The following is a 16,324-nucleotide window of genomic DNA, read 5'->3' as shown; positions in this document are numbered from 1 at the left end:
AAAGTTTCATCCCTAGAGTCACCCTACCTGATGAAAAAGTACTATTTAATATTTCTAATCATCACTTGACATTAGCTGTGGATAGCATTTTAAAGAAAGGGTCCAAACTATGCTGTCACACCAGAACACATTCCTAAAATAATATTATCTGCAACATAAAAAAGGCCCTTTACTTTCTACCTCGATCTGTTGCAAATGACATCAGATTGAAGATTGTGATTCTTCTCTCTTATTCTCATTCTCCTAAAAAGAATATCAATTCCTCAGAAGAAAGAGATCTTTCACATTTAAAGAAGAACAAAGATATTATAACACTTAAGGCTGATAAAGGCAATTCAACTGTTATCAAGAAAACAACTGGCTTCATGTCCAAGGTTTCTTTATTTTTACTGTCAGATACCTCTGCTTACACTCCATTAGATTATGACCCTACTTAGACAACCCATGAAGAAACCAACAACCTTTTACGCAACATGACCATGTGGCCTGTGGATCTTAAAAAACAGTTGAAATCGAACAGTTGAATAGAGTGTGTAGCTCAGTAGAAGTGGCATTTGCAGTCTACGCCGCTTGACTGCATGAAGAAAGACTTGGAGTTCAAATCTAGTCGCCGATTAAAGGAACATTCTCTAAGTCTTTTTTTTTTTGCCAGCCTGGTTGGCCGAGTGGTTGGCGTATCCACTCTCCAGCCAAAAGGATATCAGTTCGAATCCCACCATGGGCATGGATGTTTGTGACTGTCTGTGAAAATACTAGTGGTAGTGTTCGACAGTAGATGCCCTCCCCTCAATGAGTCTTTAGACTCCCTGGAGGTGTCATATAATAATAATAATAATAATAATAATAATAATAATAATCTATAAACACCTTAACTCCACAATCATATGGAATGCCCAAGGTACATAAGACTAACATTCCTCTTCGACCTATCGTAGATAGTATTAGCTTATCTACTTATTTGTTATCAAAACATCTGGATAACCTTTTAAAGGACCACATCAGACATATGGACTCTTTAATCAAAAAACAGGAGAAATTTCTACCAATGGATTCTATCTAGTCCAGATATTGTATCTTTGTTCACAAATGTTCCTGTAGACAAAGTTATGACACTTATAGATGATCTGTTCCCTCCTGACATCTCTCAACAATTTAGACATTATCTCAACTCAAATTATTTCTGAAAATCTGAGTATAGTGTTATAATTAAAAGAAACACAAGTATTAACCACAGTGAAAATTATTTACTTTCAAATATTTCATCCTAAGTATCTTAAGACATCATCAGTACAATAATAGAAATAACATACAGTTAGGGCACATGATTACAATAGAATCTCATTAAAGAATAGAATCTCATGAAGTAACATTAAAAAAAATAAATAATAATAATAAAAAAAAAATAATAATAATTAATAACACAATTTTGTATGACAATTTCCCATACTTTAGGGATAGTAAGAATGTCGTTGCGGTTTAAATTTGGTCTGTGTAGTAGGGCTTCAGAACTTTCTTTATATAAAAGTTTAGACTTTTCCCAATGGATCCTATGGCTTGGATTTTCAATTCCGTGTTGAGAGAGGACAGATTTCTGAGGTTTAAAAAGACGAATGTGGTCTTGATGTTCCGAGATGCGTTTCTAAACAGACCTACCTGTGTATCCAAAGTAAGACAATTTGCATGAGCATGGAATCTCATAAATGCCAGGCAACATCAAAGGTGAGAGTTTGTCATTAGGAGAAGGTAACAAGTTGTAAATTTGTGGCAAAATTGTATTTCTCATAATTTTAGAAAGACGTTCAGAGATACCTTTGATGTAGGTCAAAGGATTCCCATACCTTACGTCAAACGCATCTCCAAACGTCTTTCTAAAATTATGAAGAAATACAATTTTGCCACTACTTACAAACCTATCAACCAAATTTACAATTTGTTACCTTCTCCTAACGACGAACTCTCACCTTTGGTGTTGCCTGGCGTTTATGAGATTCCATGCTCATGCAAATTGTCTTACTTTGGACAGACAGGTAGGTCTGTTCAGAAACACATCTCAGAACATCAAGACCACATTCGTCTTTTTAAACCTCAGAAATCTGGCCTCTCTCAACACGGAAATGAAAATCCAAGCCATAGGATCCATGAAAAGTCTAAACTTTTACATAGATCTTTATATAAACATGAACATTTATGTAAAGAAAGTTCTGAAGCCCTACTACACAGACCAAATTTAAACTGCAACGACATTCTTACTATCCCTAAAGTATGGGAAATTGTCATACAAAATTGTTTAAAATAATTATTATTAGTTTTTTTTTTTTTTTTTTTTTTACGTTACTCGTTTAATGAGATTCTATTGTAATGCGCCCTAACTGTATGTTATTCCTATTATTGTTTAAACTACTGTACTGGTGATGTCCTAAGATACTTAGGATGAAATATTTGAAAGTAAATAATTTTCACTGTGGTTAATACTTGTGTTCTTTTAATTATGATCTCATGATGGGTTTCGTTATTTAAAAAAAAAAAAAAATGAGTATAGTATAGTATAGTATAGTATTTCTGAGCATATTATGAATTCCTTCGTGAATTGCACTACATTTTTTTTCTCAGTAACACAGTGTTCATTAGTGGTGCTGCTTTTGGAGTCTCGTTGTCATATACTGTTTTATTTTGGGTTACCGAAAAGGCGAGGTCAGAGTCGGACACATCTGCAGTGGAAGAGAAAATAAGTTTGCACTATTTACTATAGTTGAATATAGCATTTTATTATTATTATTATTATTACCAAGGGCTACTCCAGGAGTCCTTAGACTCATCGAGGGAGGCCCTAAACATCATGTTCACACAGCTGTTCAACATTCTCACAGTATCTATCATACCTTGCCTTGAACTCGCTCACTGTCATAGCACCCACAACAGACTCTGGCAGCTTATTCCACTCATTTACCACTCTAAAAGTAAAGAACCCAGCTCTAACACCCCTGCTAACAACGCTCTTGCCCAGCTTCCATGGGTGTCCCCTAGTTCTCCCACCACCAGTCTTGATCTCAAAAATATCATCTGAATTAATCCTATAGAATCCTTTTAGCAATTTGAATGTCTCAATCTTATCTCCCCTTTTCCGCCTATCAACTAGTTTCTGCAACCCACAAATCTTCAACCTGTTCTCATATGGTTCATTCCATAGACTTGCTATCATCTTAGTCACTCGCCTCTGGATCCTCTCAACCTCCTCCCCATCAAGAAGGAACCGAGGTGACCAAATCTGGGCACAGTAGTCGAGATGAGGTCTTATCAGGGCTCGGTACAGAGGTACAATAACTTGTTTTTCTCTGCTCATCAAGGTATTTTTCAACAACCAAGTGAGTTGATGAGCTGATTTAGCTACTTTCGCAATGTGCCCCCTAAACTTCATCTCCCTATCCACCAATACTCCCAAGTCCCTGGCCTCATCAATCTCTTGGAGTACAGTTCCACCAATGTGGTATACTGCTGCTAATCTTTTCACTCCGAAATGCATAACATTACATTTTGTCACATTAAATTGACATCCATTCTCCTTAGTCCAGAACTCCAATCTATCTAAGTCATCTTGCAAGACTTTGACATCTTCTGCATTCACTATCGCCCTACCCAACTTTGCATCATCAGCGAACAAATGAACTGTCCCACTTAGACCCTTCCCTATATCGTTAATGAACAGATTAAACAGCAGTGGTCCAAGAACAGAACCCTGTGGCACACCACTAGTCACAGGCCGTTTTTTGGACTGACTCTACTCCTGAATAAACTACTCTTTGATATCTCTCCATCAACCACCCAGTTATCCATCTCACCAACCCTATATCGATTCCCATATGTTGTAGTTTACGGATTAGAATTCCATGTGGTATCCTGTCAAACGCCTTTGCCAGGTCCAGCAGTATCACTGTAAACCCATTTCCCTTATCCAGTTCAGCCGTCACCTTGTTATAAAACTTGAGCAAGTTACTGAGGCATGATCTACCCTTCACAAAGCCATACTGTCCTCTGTATAGTATCTCATTTTCATCAATCCAGTCCTGTATTTTTCCCTTGACTACTTTCTCCAAGACCTTGACAACGACTCCTGATATGCTGATCGGTCGGTAATTTGCAACCATAGTCTTGGATCCTCCTTTATGCAGTGAAACTATTTTCCCCTCTTTCCATGCCTTCAGGACTAAGCCAGACCTGAGACTCAGATTAAACAACATGGTCAAGGGCACTGATAATTCATTAGCCGCTTCATGCAAGACCCGTGCCGGTATACCATCCAATCCCACAGATGTATTCACATTAAGGTTCTGTAATAGACTATTCACCTCCACTTCATTCATCACAATTCCCATATAAACTAATGGTTCCTTCATTTTTTCAACGTCACCACCTGGATGATATACTTTTGCAAAGTGCGCGCTCAGTAACTGCACTATATCGACTGGTTCAGTGAACTCTTTACCATCGTCATTCCTTAAAATCATTTTGCCATGTACAGTTTTTTTCTTGCTTGCAGCATATTGAAAGAACTGTTTGGGATTCTCTTTTGCTTGCATAGCAAGTTTCCTTTCATAATCGGCTTTTGCTGTTTTTACCACACTCGTTACCCTTCTGGCTTGTACTTTATACCGTTCGTGTGCCTGCAGGTCACCCCTTTCTTTAAATTCCCTCCATAGTTGTTTCTTTTTTTGCAGCTCAAGCTTAATGATGTTATTCATCCATTTAACCCCTCCTTGTTTCACTATTCGGACCTTAGGTATACAATCAGCCATAACCTCCTGTAAATGCTCTTTGATCACTTCCCATGCTCTATCGACGTCCAGCCCTTGCAGTTGTACATGCCATGGCACTGATCCAAGCAATCTCCTAAGCTTGTCATACTTGCCAGCATGGTAATTCCACATATACCCTGTCTTAATCACAAATTTCACACCTTTAGCCACCTCCCAGGTCAAGACCTTATGATCACTCTCACCAATAGGTGGCAACATGGTCATATTCATTACAGTCAAATTCTCAGATACTATTACCAGGTCAAGCACTCTCACACCCCTAGTATTTTCAATTACATGCTGTTTCAGATAGTTATCCCTTAATAATTGAATAAAATCCATTTCCTTCCTCACATGTGTCCTCTCCTCCTTCCAATCAATGTTACCATAGTTGAAATCCCCCATAATAATTACCCTCCTTCCACTCATTTCATCAATTTGTTTATGCATACCATCTCCACCATCTATTCCATCACCTGGTCTATAGCAGCACCCAACTGTATATTTTATTCTGCCAGTATCAATCTCACACCAAATAGCCTCAAATGAGCTCCTTTCACTATCCTGCAATACTTCAATTCTCCTTGGCTGCAGTTCATCAGCTATCATCAATAACACCCCTCCCCCAATTTTATTCTCTCTGTCCCTCCTAAACATATTATAACCTACACATTCTCTCCCACTAACTATATCATCTTCCGTCAGCCATGTTTCACTAATGCCAATAACCTGTGGCCAGGAAGAGCCAATCAAGGCCAAAAATTCTTCCTTCTTATTCCTAATACTCCTGGCATTAGTATACATGAATTGCAGTGTTCCCTTTGTCCCACCCATATCTTGATGCGTTATTCTAAATATCCCATTCCCATTTTTTGTCCTTATTGCTGGCTCAGGTACATTATATACATTTTTACACTCAACTGTCTCACTGATGTCTGGATATCCACTTCCCCCCCTCCTTGGTAGTTCTAGTTTCCCTGGTTCTGCACATTCATTTTCACTTCATTCAGCAACACTTTTTCCAGTCTCCACACACCAAGTCCATTCAAATGCAGGCCATCCATCTTGTATAAGTCCTTTCACCCATCAAACTCATTCCACACCACACCGTCCGCATAACCTGCGCATAATATCATTTGCGATTATGGCCCTCCTTCTAAACTCCTCTCTGTCATACCGCGGTAACAGACTCACCATTCTAACTCTGTCACTCTTTTCTTTCGCTACCTTTAACAATACTTTCAAGTCCTCTCTCATAAAAAATTTATCACCTTTCAATTCATTCGTACCAGCCACAATTGTTATTTCTTTCACCCTCTGTTTTTGCACTCTAATGCTCTCACTTACATCCTTAAATTTCGCACCCGGTAAGTACGATTTAGTTACACTCCCATCTATTACCCCTCTTAATAATTTATATTTGTTATATGTATTTATCGTTTATATATATAATATAAGTTTTATAGTTTATATAGCGTTTATATATATTTAGCGTATAGTTTAGTAATACCTTGGGAGTAAGTGAATGATGGCAGCCACAGCTCCAAACACATATGGAGTGTCACCAAGTCCTCTGCCATTTAAGGACGGTATTTTGCATAATATAATAAAAGATTTTGTGGCATGCAGTGCTTGTAGTATGTATGCGACACAGGAGTTTGATATGTGGCAGGGGTGGGGGTGGGAGTGCGTATATGAGCAAAATGTAGGCAATGGGAGGAATTTAATGAAATAGATATTTCGATAACTGACCTAGTTGCGTCAGGAATGGGGAAATGAATGTCGAGAGACGAGTAGTGTGATAGTAGAGAATGACGAGCGAAATATGAATGAAAAAATAAGTCAGGAGTGTGGAAGGCTTGAATGACTGTGAAGTTCTTGGAGATGGTCTTGATTGGGAGAATGAATAGTGAGTAAGAGTGACTAACTTGCAGAGAAAGATAGATGATCTGAAAGAGGAGGTGGAATGTCTCCAGAACGAGATGAGAAGTATGAAAGATGAGATTGGGCAAGTGGAGGAGATGAATACAAGGCAAATTAGAGTAGGAGTGAAAGAGGGTTATGGGAATGATAGAAGAGGAGAGAATAGAAACAGTAGGAAAGAGGGAATGAGAGAGAGAGAGAGAGAGGGTGGGGGGTATGGGAATGATAGAAGAGGGGAGAATGGAAACCGTCAGAGAGAGGAAATGAGAAGAATGCTAGGGAGTGCTGGAACCAGGGATAGAGTGATGGTAGGACAGCAGCTAAGTAGGGGAACAGAGAGAAAGAGAGAGTGAGGGATGCAGGTGAGCAATCAAGGAACAGAGTGGTAAAAGGTGTGATGTATGGAGACTCGATGATCCTTGGTGTGTAATGATGTCAGAGGAGTGTTTGGATGGAGGGAAGATGGAAAGTGTGGCTATGGCAATTAAGAGGGGGGGTGAAAGGATGGACAAAATGATTGTGATGGAGGGCACAAATGACTTTAGAGGCAATGTAAATCTGAGATTCTTGCTTGAGGCTGTACAAAAGAAAGCACAGAGAGGAAAGATTGTGTGTGTGTTGATCAGGTATGATAGTGACGAGCTGAGCAGAATAGCAGTAATAATGAATAGCATAATAGCCAATGTGTGTTAGAAGAGAGGATTGGAATATGTGGATGCTTGGAGGGTATTTGAGGACAGAAGAGAACTGTATGCGAGAGACCGCTTGCATTTGAATGAGGAAGGATGAAGGCATCTGGAGAGATTGCTGTTTTCTGAACCATTCAGTGTGTCAATGCAGGGAAACTAGAATTCCCAGGGTGGATGGCAGCAGGGGTGGCCTCTTGTAGGAAGGGGTGCTTGGGGGAAGGAGGAATGACATCAGGAAACACTGAGTCCAGTGGGATCTAGAGGAGATAATGTATAGGTATAGAAGCAATGACATATTTATGCTTTATATATGACTGCCAGAAGTATCCAAAATAAAGAAGATGAATTGGTGGCGCTGGTAGCATCAGCGTGGCCAAAGATTCTTGGGATCTCGGAGACATGGTCGACAAAGATAATATAACAACAGGAATTGAAGTAGCAGGGTACAGCATTTTTCAGCAGGACAGGAAAGGAAAACATGGTGGTGGAGTCCTGCTTATAAGTAATGACTTATGTCCTCTAAGAGTGGTGGCTTTGGAAGGCAGTGATACTAATGGTTTTGAAAGCATATGATGTGAGGTAGAAGTGGCCAAGACAGGATATTTAGTAGGGTGCTGCTACAAACCAAGGAAAACAGAGGATAGGGAGCAGGAGATGGTTAGGCAGTTCAGCTTGGCAAGTGCAAGAAGAATGATTGTTATGGATGATTTTAACTACAGCAGTATAAGCTGGGAAGAGGAAATGCATGTAGTAATAAGGGAATGGAATTTCTAGAATTCCTGAAGGACAAATCTCTTAGGCAACATGTAATAGAGGGAACAAGAGGTTCAAGAGTTTTGGATTTGGTCACAGCATCAGAACAGCTGATAATAACTGAGATGACATCTCTCCCACCAGTTGGAGAGAGAGTGACCATGTGTTTTGACTTGGAAGATGAATAGACATGCAGGAGTATGAAGGAAAAGGGAACGTATGTGAAATTATAAGGCAGTTGTTTATAATAGTCTTAGATATCAACTTGGGGCAGCTCCATGGAGGGTGGAATTGGAAGGCCAGGATATCATTAGTGCTTTGGCTATATACGGGAATAAAAAGGAGTTGGCTGATCTCCAGGAATAAAAGGTGTTAGCCGATTTTTGTTTTTGATTTTTTTTTATATTTGTTAGCAGCAATAGTAAGCTGTATTCTATGAGTGAAGAAGAGAACACAATTTGGTGTAAAGTGGATGAAAAACAATATCAAACAGGAACTGCAGGTGAAAAAGCGGCTATAGAAGAGATATAAGGAGACTGGTGAGGAGCAGATGCATGAAGAATATAAGACACAGGCCAGGAGAGTGACTAGTATGGTAAAGAAGGCGAAAATGGAATATGAGAAGAGATTGGCACTAAGATCCAAAGAAAATCATAGGGAATTTTTTAGCTATGTGGCCAGTAGGAGGAGAAATAATTGTGGAAGAATGACATTGCAGGATAAAAATGGGGGAATAGAGTGAGTGATGCAGAGGACATAGTGGAGTTTTTCAATGAGCACTTTAATGGAGTATTTCATCCTGGAGAAGAAGGTTTTAATACTAGAGGGATAGGACAGGTTCAGGATTTAGAGGTGCAAGAGGAAAGCATGTTCCAAATACTCTGGATGCCAGTAAAGCTGTGGGACTGGATGGTATCTAGGGTTTTGAAAGAATGTGCTAAAGAACTGACAGCTCCGTTGACCTGGCTCTTCAATAAAAGTCTGGCTGCAGGAAATTTACACAAAGAATGGAACAAAGTAACATAGTGTCGTTGCATAAGGGCAGTAGTAGACTGGAAGTGTCTAATTATAGGCCAGTTTGTGTGTCATCCGTAGTTGTTAATGTCTTGAAAAAATTAGTGAGGGACTATATACAGCAATGGGCAATGGAGGGTAATGTTCTGTGAGAATCAACATGGATTTGTTAAGGGGCACTCTTGCTTTAGTAATGTGATTGCCTTTTATAATAAATTGACAAGAGCAGTTGATGAGGGGAAAGGCATATACTGACATTTTTTTTTGGATTTTGCAAAGGCATTTGACAGGGTGTCACATGATAAGCTGATATTTAAGTGTTGCAGTACATGATGTTTAAATGTCGGGTTAGTCAAGTGGATTCAGGATTTGTTGGTTGTCTGATAGGAATCAGAGAGTTGTGTATGGTGGGGCAATATCAAGGAAGCAGAAGGTTACAAGGGATTCCACAGGGCTCAGTATTGGGACTTGTATTGTTCAACCTTTATATTAATGACATTGTCAATGGATTGCAAGGGCTTATTCAGTTGTTTGCAGATGATGTGGCAGCCCTGCAAGAGGATTTGAATAAACTAGACAGATTGGCGAATGAATGGGGGATGTTGGTTTAATGCAGCAAAATGTAAAGTCTTGAAGTTTGGGAACCATCGATGGGAGGATGCATACTCGATTGGAGGCAGAGTACTGGAGGAAGTAGGGCAGACAAGAGATCTGGGGGTGATGATTGATAGAAAACTGAAATTCAGGGAGCATATTGCAAAGGTGGTAAAGGTAACCCAGAGGATTGCTGCAATACTGAGAAAGATACTGACCTGTTGAGATAAAAGAGTTATCATTCCGTTGTATAAGACACTGATCAGACCACTCTTAGACTATTGTTCTCAAATTTGATCCCCAGGATTTGAAGGGGATAAATTAACTGTGGAAAGGGTACAGAGGCAGATAACAAAGATGGTTTCAGGACTGTAGAATGTTAGTCATGAGGATCGGCCAAGGGAATATGGACTGCAGAGTTTAGCAGATAAAAGGAGCAATGACAAGAGGCCATCCCTGGAAGTTATGAAAGGAAGCTGTGAGCAAGAGGGTAAGGAGTGGTTTCTTTGCATGGAGAGTGGTTGAACCATGGAATGCATTGCCTGATAGAGTGGTGAGAGCGAGAACGGTCAATGAGTTTAAGGAGTGGTACGATAGACTTTGTGTTTGCTAGAAGGGAGCTCCCACGATGAGTCTTGATAGACTTGTGTTTCCTAGGAAGGACCTCCCGCGAAGAGTCTTTTGACTCCTTGGAGGCCTAAATAATAATAATAATATTTGGAAGTAGATTATTAGATCTTTCAAAAAATCAGAGTAATTTTTCTTTCAACTGTTATAAATACCTACTGAACAATGATTGACCCGTACCAGCTTCCACACTCGAAGTGTTTCTGTTTTTTACTTTTGTATAATGGTTCCTACGTGTTTAGTTTTAGTTAAGTAATTGTTCATGTTTACTCCTTATTGTATTTTTTGTTCTTCCTAATGCCACTAGCATGTGCCGAAACTAGCTGTCTGTACTATCAAGATCTATTAAACCCAGTGTCAGATGGTAATTTCCAGATGGCAATTATTTCATATTTCAAATCTAATCTTCTATGAGGAAAAATGATTTAGCATTATTCATTTCTGTCAAGCAAATCGGCATGTACTAATACAGGACATTTTAAGAATGTAAAAAAAAAAAAAAAAAAAAAAAAAAAACAGCAAAATAAAAGTGATAGGGAAAAGCATCTTCCTCTGACCAGAATGTTGAAGATAATCAATGACTCAAACCCCACTCCCCAAATTTTACCAACATCTTTATGCCGGAACACAACAAAGTAATGATGAGTCTTTATCAAAGCAGGAATCTAGAATGTGATAACAATTATGATTAATTGCCTATTATTATTCTAATAACAGTAGTAGTAATAGTTCCAATAGCAAAACATCTAAGCATAAGTAAAGCATAATATATGGTGAGTTTAACACACAAAATAATTAAAATGAAAGTTCATGCTAGTGATCAATGAACTATACAGGGTGTTCCATAATTCTTAGTGCAGTTTTAATCTTTAACTGCTTCAAAGTATAACTATTAGAATTTTTTAATGCATGAATATTATTATTTCATTACATTTTTCTTGGAGCCTGTGTAGCTCAGTAGAAGTGGCGTTTGCACTCTACAGCGCTTGACCGCACGAAGAAAGGGTTTGGTGGTTCAAATCTAGTCGGCGACTAGAGGAAATTTTTCTAAGCCTTTTTTCGACCGGTTCCCGAGTTAGTCGATCTCTGGCACGGGCAAGCGGGTATTTCCTCCCGGAAACTCGGGTTTTTCGTCCCGTAAACTCAAGAAAATCGACCGCAGAACCCACATTATTTTCAGACATTAAATATATTGTGTTAAGGTTAGGGACCACGAGATGGCGGCATATTTGAGCCGTCTCTCTTCACTGTGTACCGCTTAATTAGTGATAGCCTTGGGCCATCTATCTCCGATTGGTACCAGTGGAGATTGAACTGCCCACTCAGTCTCCAAAAGTTAGATAGGGCTAAATGGCCTCGCCTACTCCCGTATACGGGAATAAAAAGGCGTTAGCTGATTTTTTTTTTTTTTTTTTTTTTTTTTTACATTTTTCTTACTTTTTTTTTTTAGACTGGTGTGATTGAAGATGGCAAATGTTGAAGAAAAAGTCAACTGCATCCTGTGGCTTGCTGAATTCAAGTCCATAACAACAGTAAGAAGAAAATTCTCTGCCTATTATAACAAGGAGGTTAACCACAGAAACTTAATTAATAACTGGATGAAAAAGTTCAAAGAAACTGGATCAATTCATGACAAACCCAGATCAGGGAGGCGTTCATCAAGGGAAGTGAATGTGGTCGAAATCGAAAGGGTATTTGATAAGAGTCCCAAAAAATCAGTGAAACGTGCTGTTATGGAACACCCTGTATTATTAGTTTGTTATATAAATCTTTATTAATTTAGAAAATTACTTTTTTGTATGAATTGGGAAAATTAATATATACAGTGATATCTCACTTATCTGACTTGCAAATAGCCCTGTTAATAAATCCTTGAATGGATTCATGATGAAACAATCTTATGTGACATCCAGCAAACAAACCAAACCACAACAACTAGATAACTGAGAGATTACTGTATTATATTATTAAACTATCCAAAATAATTAGACATACAAATTCAACTTACATGTACTAAAGCTTAATCCATTAACATCAAGTTGATACTGCCTGTCTTCAATATCTGATCCTGGAATACCCAGAGTTCTTGAATGCTGAGCAGCCAAATAAAGATCTTTACGCAGAACAACCCGAGATAAAGGGTTATCTGCTTGTGGAGTCAAAATCATTGAATTTATTTGAATTAAGCCCACATCTGACAAATGTCTACCTGAACGAAGGATTTCTTGGTGATAAACATCACCCTTTGAGAAACTACTTTCAAGTTTTGTAACTGGTATTTCACTTTCCAGTACATCTTTTGGCACAAAGATTCGAATACTATTTGCAGTCAAATATGTCAGAGGAAGATTTGAATTATTAAAGGATAACCCAAAAGGCAATTCATTTTTTACTTTGGAATAATGAGAATGTGATGTTACATACAAGGCTTCATACAAGGAAGTTAAAGGCAGGGCAATTTCTGTTATAATGTTGAAAAATGGACACCACAATATCAGATCAAATGGGTGTAGTTTCAAATCAATTTCACTTATATAGTGGTGACTCTTACAATTTGGAATATTACGCTGTTTTACAGGTAGTACTTGTTTATTATCATCTTCATTGGATGGTGGGTCTTTGATGATATGAGAATACTTCTGTTTTACACTACTGCAAAGGGCACGAGTATATGTAAATGCCATAAAAGAATGTGATTGCGAATCATGTTTCCGATGAGATCCACAAAAGAACGGTGGTGGTGATGAACTATGGTGGGCAGACATATTTGGTACCTGCACATTATAAGTCAGCTTATTTGAAGAACATAACACAATACCTTCAAATGGTCCTTGTTTCCAGTGGTTATCTTCCTCACTATTTAAACAAAAAGAAATGAGGGGGAAGGGGAAGTAGGGGAAATAAATGTTATGCTAATATGCATAATCTGTTATCTAAAATTAGTGACATTCAGATATACAAAATCTAACATACAATCTTATGTAAATTTTGATTTAATATACATTCCACACTCACTATAACAAACACTTTACATTCTCACTACAACAAACTAAGAAAAAGTCCCATAGCATTAACATAATGCTAAAACAAATTCATTATAGCAAAGTTTCCACTATGAGTTTGCAATAGAGAGAGAGTGACTGTTGCAAAATGCAGTCTACATTTAAAAGATGAACAGTTATAGCAAAATCATTTTTACAAGCAATATATCATATTTTCACAGAATATATCCCAAATAAAATTACTAATCTGGAAGAAGAAAAAAAAAAAAGTTTACCAATACATGTATCTTGCACAAATACCAATCTGCTGATGATGTATGGAGACACATAGTTCATACAAACAAAACAATGCATTTCTGATGGCAGTTGGTTGGTAGTTTGATGGTAAACTTCTGCCTCACTTTTTTGGAATAATAATTAGCTAACACTGCTCCTATGAATAGGAGCAGTGTTAGCTATCTTAAGCTGGCAAAAGATTGACATGTCAATATTTAATCAAGTTATTAAATTAGTTATTTTCATTCCTTTTCTGTGTAGTAATTCTTTCTGAAAAATTCAGCATAAGAGTATTTTTGTAATCTGTTTTTCCAACTGATTTTGAAGAAAACACATTGCTGGTTCTTCCATCAAATTCATTATTTATAAAAAAGATATAGATTAGTTGAAAAAACATATCGCAAAAATACACTTATGCTGAAATTTTCAGAAAGAATTACTACACAGAACAGGAATGAAAATGATTTCATAACTCAATTAAATACTGACATGTCAATGTTTTGCCAGCTTAAGATAGCTAACACTCTTCCTATACCTAACCAGTACTTATTTAACACATGGAAGCAATCTCATATTCAGATAATTCCAAAAAAGCGAGACAGAAGTTTACCATAAAACTACCGACCAATTGCCATCGCTCCATTCCTCTCCAAAATAATGGAAAAACTCATCAACAGCCAACTTCTTCACTGTCTAGATGCTTATCAATTAATCAGCAAACCCCTATATGGGTTCTGCCATTCAAGATCCACTACTGACCTTTTAGCTTATATTATCCACTACTGAACTCATGCAATGGAAAGAATTGGCAAAATATGTACTGTCGCTCTTGACATTTCCAAAGCTTTTGATCATGTCTAAAAATGAGACCTGCTAAACCATCCTTTGGTCTACCTGCCACCTTCTGTAATTGGATTGTTAGCTTTCTCTCTGGTCATTCAGTGCATGTCATGGTTAACAGCTTCCTCTCTTTGAGCTTCACCACTAATGCAGGAGTACCTCAGGGCTAAATCCTATTGCCTACCCCTTTCTCGTGTACACAAATGACCTACTCTCAATCACCTCTACTCCTATTCACAGCTTCGCAGGTGCCAGTACTCCATTCATTCTATTCATTTGACAAAAAAATGCAGTGTAGAGATATCCCAATCATCAAGCTAATCTACAACTAGTCTCTTAAACACTGATCTAAGTACTATCCTTCTATGCTGTGAGGACAATCAGATCACATTCAATACTACCAAAACACAGTCATGCCAATAAACATGCCTCTTCTCTTGCAAAATAAATCTCAGCTCATATTCTCTACCCTCAGTTATACACAAATCACCAGATAAGATCTCTGCTTGGACTAACATTCGCCTCCAGCCTATTGTAGCACAAACGCATTGCAACAATAGCTTCCTCAGCAACCAAAAACCATGTATTCTCTTTCATCAAGATGTTATATCACATACAATCGACTCTTAGCAATACAAATCCCAAACTGCCCATGGTTGGAATGCTGCTCGAATGTTTGGAGTAGAGCACCTAAACTTCTCTAAAAGTTCTTATCTAGAAGTTTAGGTGCTCCTGAAGAGAGCAATCTGGCTCTGACGATCCCTCTCATACAGGTTCTCTTCAATCTCTATCTCACGGACACAGCATTTGAGCTCTGTCTATTCTACAGGTAATTCAATGGTTATTGCTTCAGTGAACTGATAACCATCATGAATCCATTTTCTGTTGCACCTGTTAATACAACAGCAGCAGCTGCTCAACTTCCTTTTACTGTGCAACTGCAAAAACACCAAATCTTGTTTTCTTCTTCCTCTTTCATTCCTACCTCATTCCTCTAGAACAGTCTAGTGAAAAAGTATTTCTGAACAGCTACAACTGGCAACTCTTCAAGAAGTCAATGGAATAGACTTCTATTTAAAAAAAAAATAATAAAAAATAATATATATATATATATATATATATTCTTTTTTCAAAAAAAATAAATAATCCCACATACAAGAGGTTGAAGGACCTATAAGCACATTAATGTTGGGAAGAAGATGAGGAGCTAGATAGCAGTTTATGGACATGGATCAGTAATAGGCAGTCTATTTCCAATTTGTACATAGAAAAAAATGGAAGAAGAAACTCTATTCTGTGTTACAAATGATGCAGCAGTGTTGTAACAAGTGTTATACACTTGTTACAACACTGATGCATCATTTGCAATCCTCTGAGAAAAAATGACTTTCCTTGTTGCACAATCAAGTACTCAGCTACAGATATGTCTTCATCATCTATGGTAAATTTTGTTCCTTTCAAGTGTTTCTTTAAATTTGGGAATAGGAAATATTCAGATGGGGCCAGATTTGGTGAAGAGGGGTGAGTGAGGCAGGTGAAAATCCGAGTTGTGTATTGTCTGTTTGGTTTTCATGAGCAGTGTGAGCAAGTGTGCTGTTCTGCCAAAACAACATGCCTCTTCCCAGTTTTTCCCCATGGCATTTTTCCTTCAGTTCCATAAGAGGTATTGAACAAACTGCTGCTGTAGCAATCTCGCCTTTTTTTGAGGTACTTGGTAAGGATTACATCATCCATATACCAAAAGACAAGGGCAAGGACCTTCCATGCTGACTTTAGGGTTTGGAACATGGAGAACCTTTTTGTCTCCACTCCACTG

The 16,324-nt window shown here is 38.0% G+C and overlaps 1 protein-coding gene across 1 annotated transcript in view; it reads right to left on the bottom strand.

Annotated features, from left to right (window-relative positions):
* Window positions 1-16,324, bottom strand: part of Vps13B (vacuolar protein sorting 13B) — a 1,316,993-nt gene that overhangs the window by 851,308 nt on the left and 449,361 nt on the right. The window contains exon 19 of the mRNA XM_090406926.1: window positions 12,399-13,246. Within this exon, the coding sequence (XP_090263052.1) occupies window positions 12,399-13,246 (848 nt within the window). The remainder of the gene's footprint in view (window positions 1-12,398; window positions 13,247-16,324) is intronic.

The sequence above is a fragment of the Typopeltis vanoorti genome, chromosome 17 (genome assembly GCF_054136105.1).
Source record: "Typopeltis vanoorti isolate ZY-2024b chromosome 17, IOZ_Tvanoo_1.0, whole genome shotgun sequence".
In the NCBI taxonomy this organism is placed as follows: domain Eukaryota; kingdom Metazoa; phylum Arthropoda; class Arachnida; order Uropygi; family Thelyphonidae; genus Typopeltis; species Typopeltis vanoorti.
This window is presented reverse-complemented; position numbering and strand designations above follow the sequence as displayed.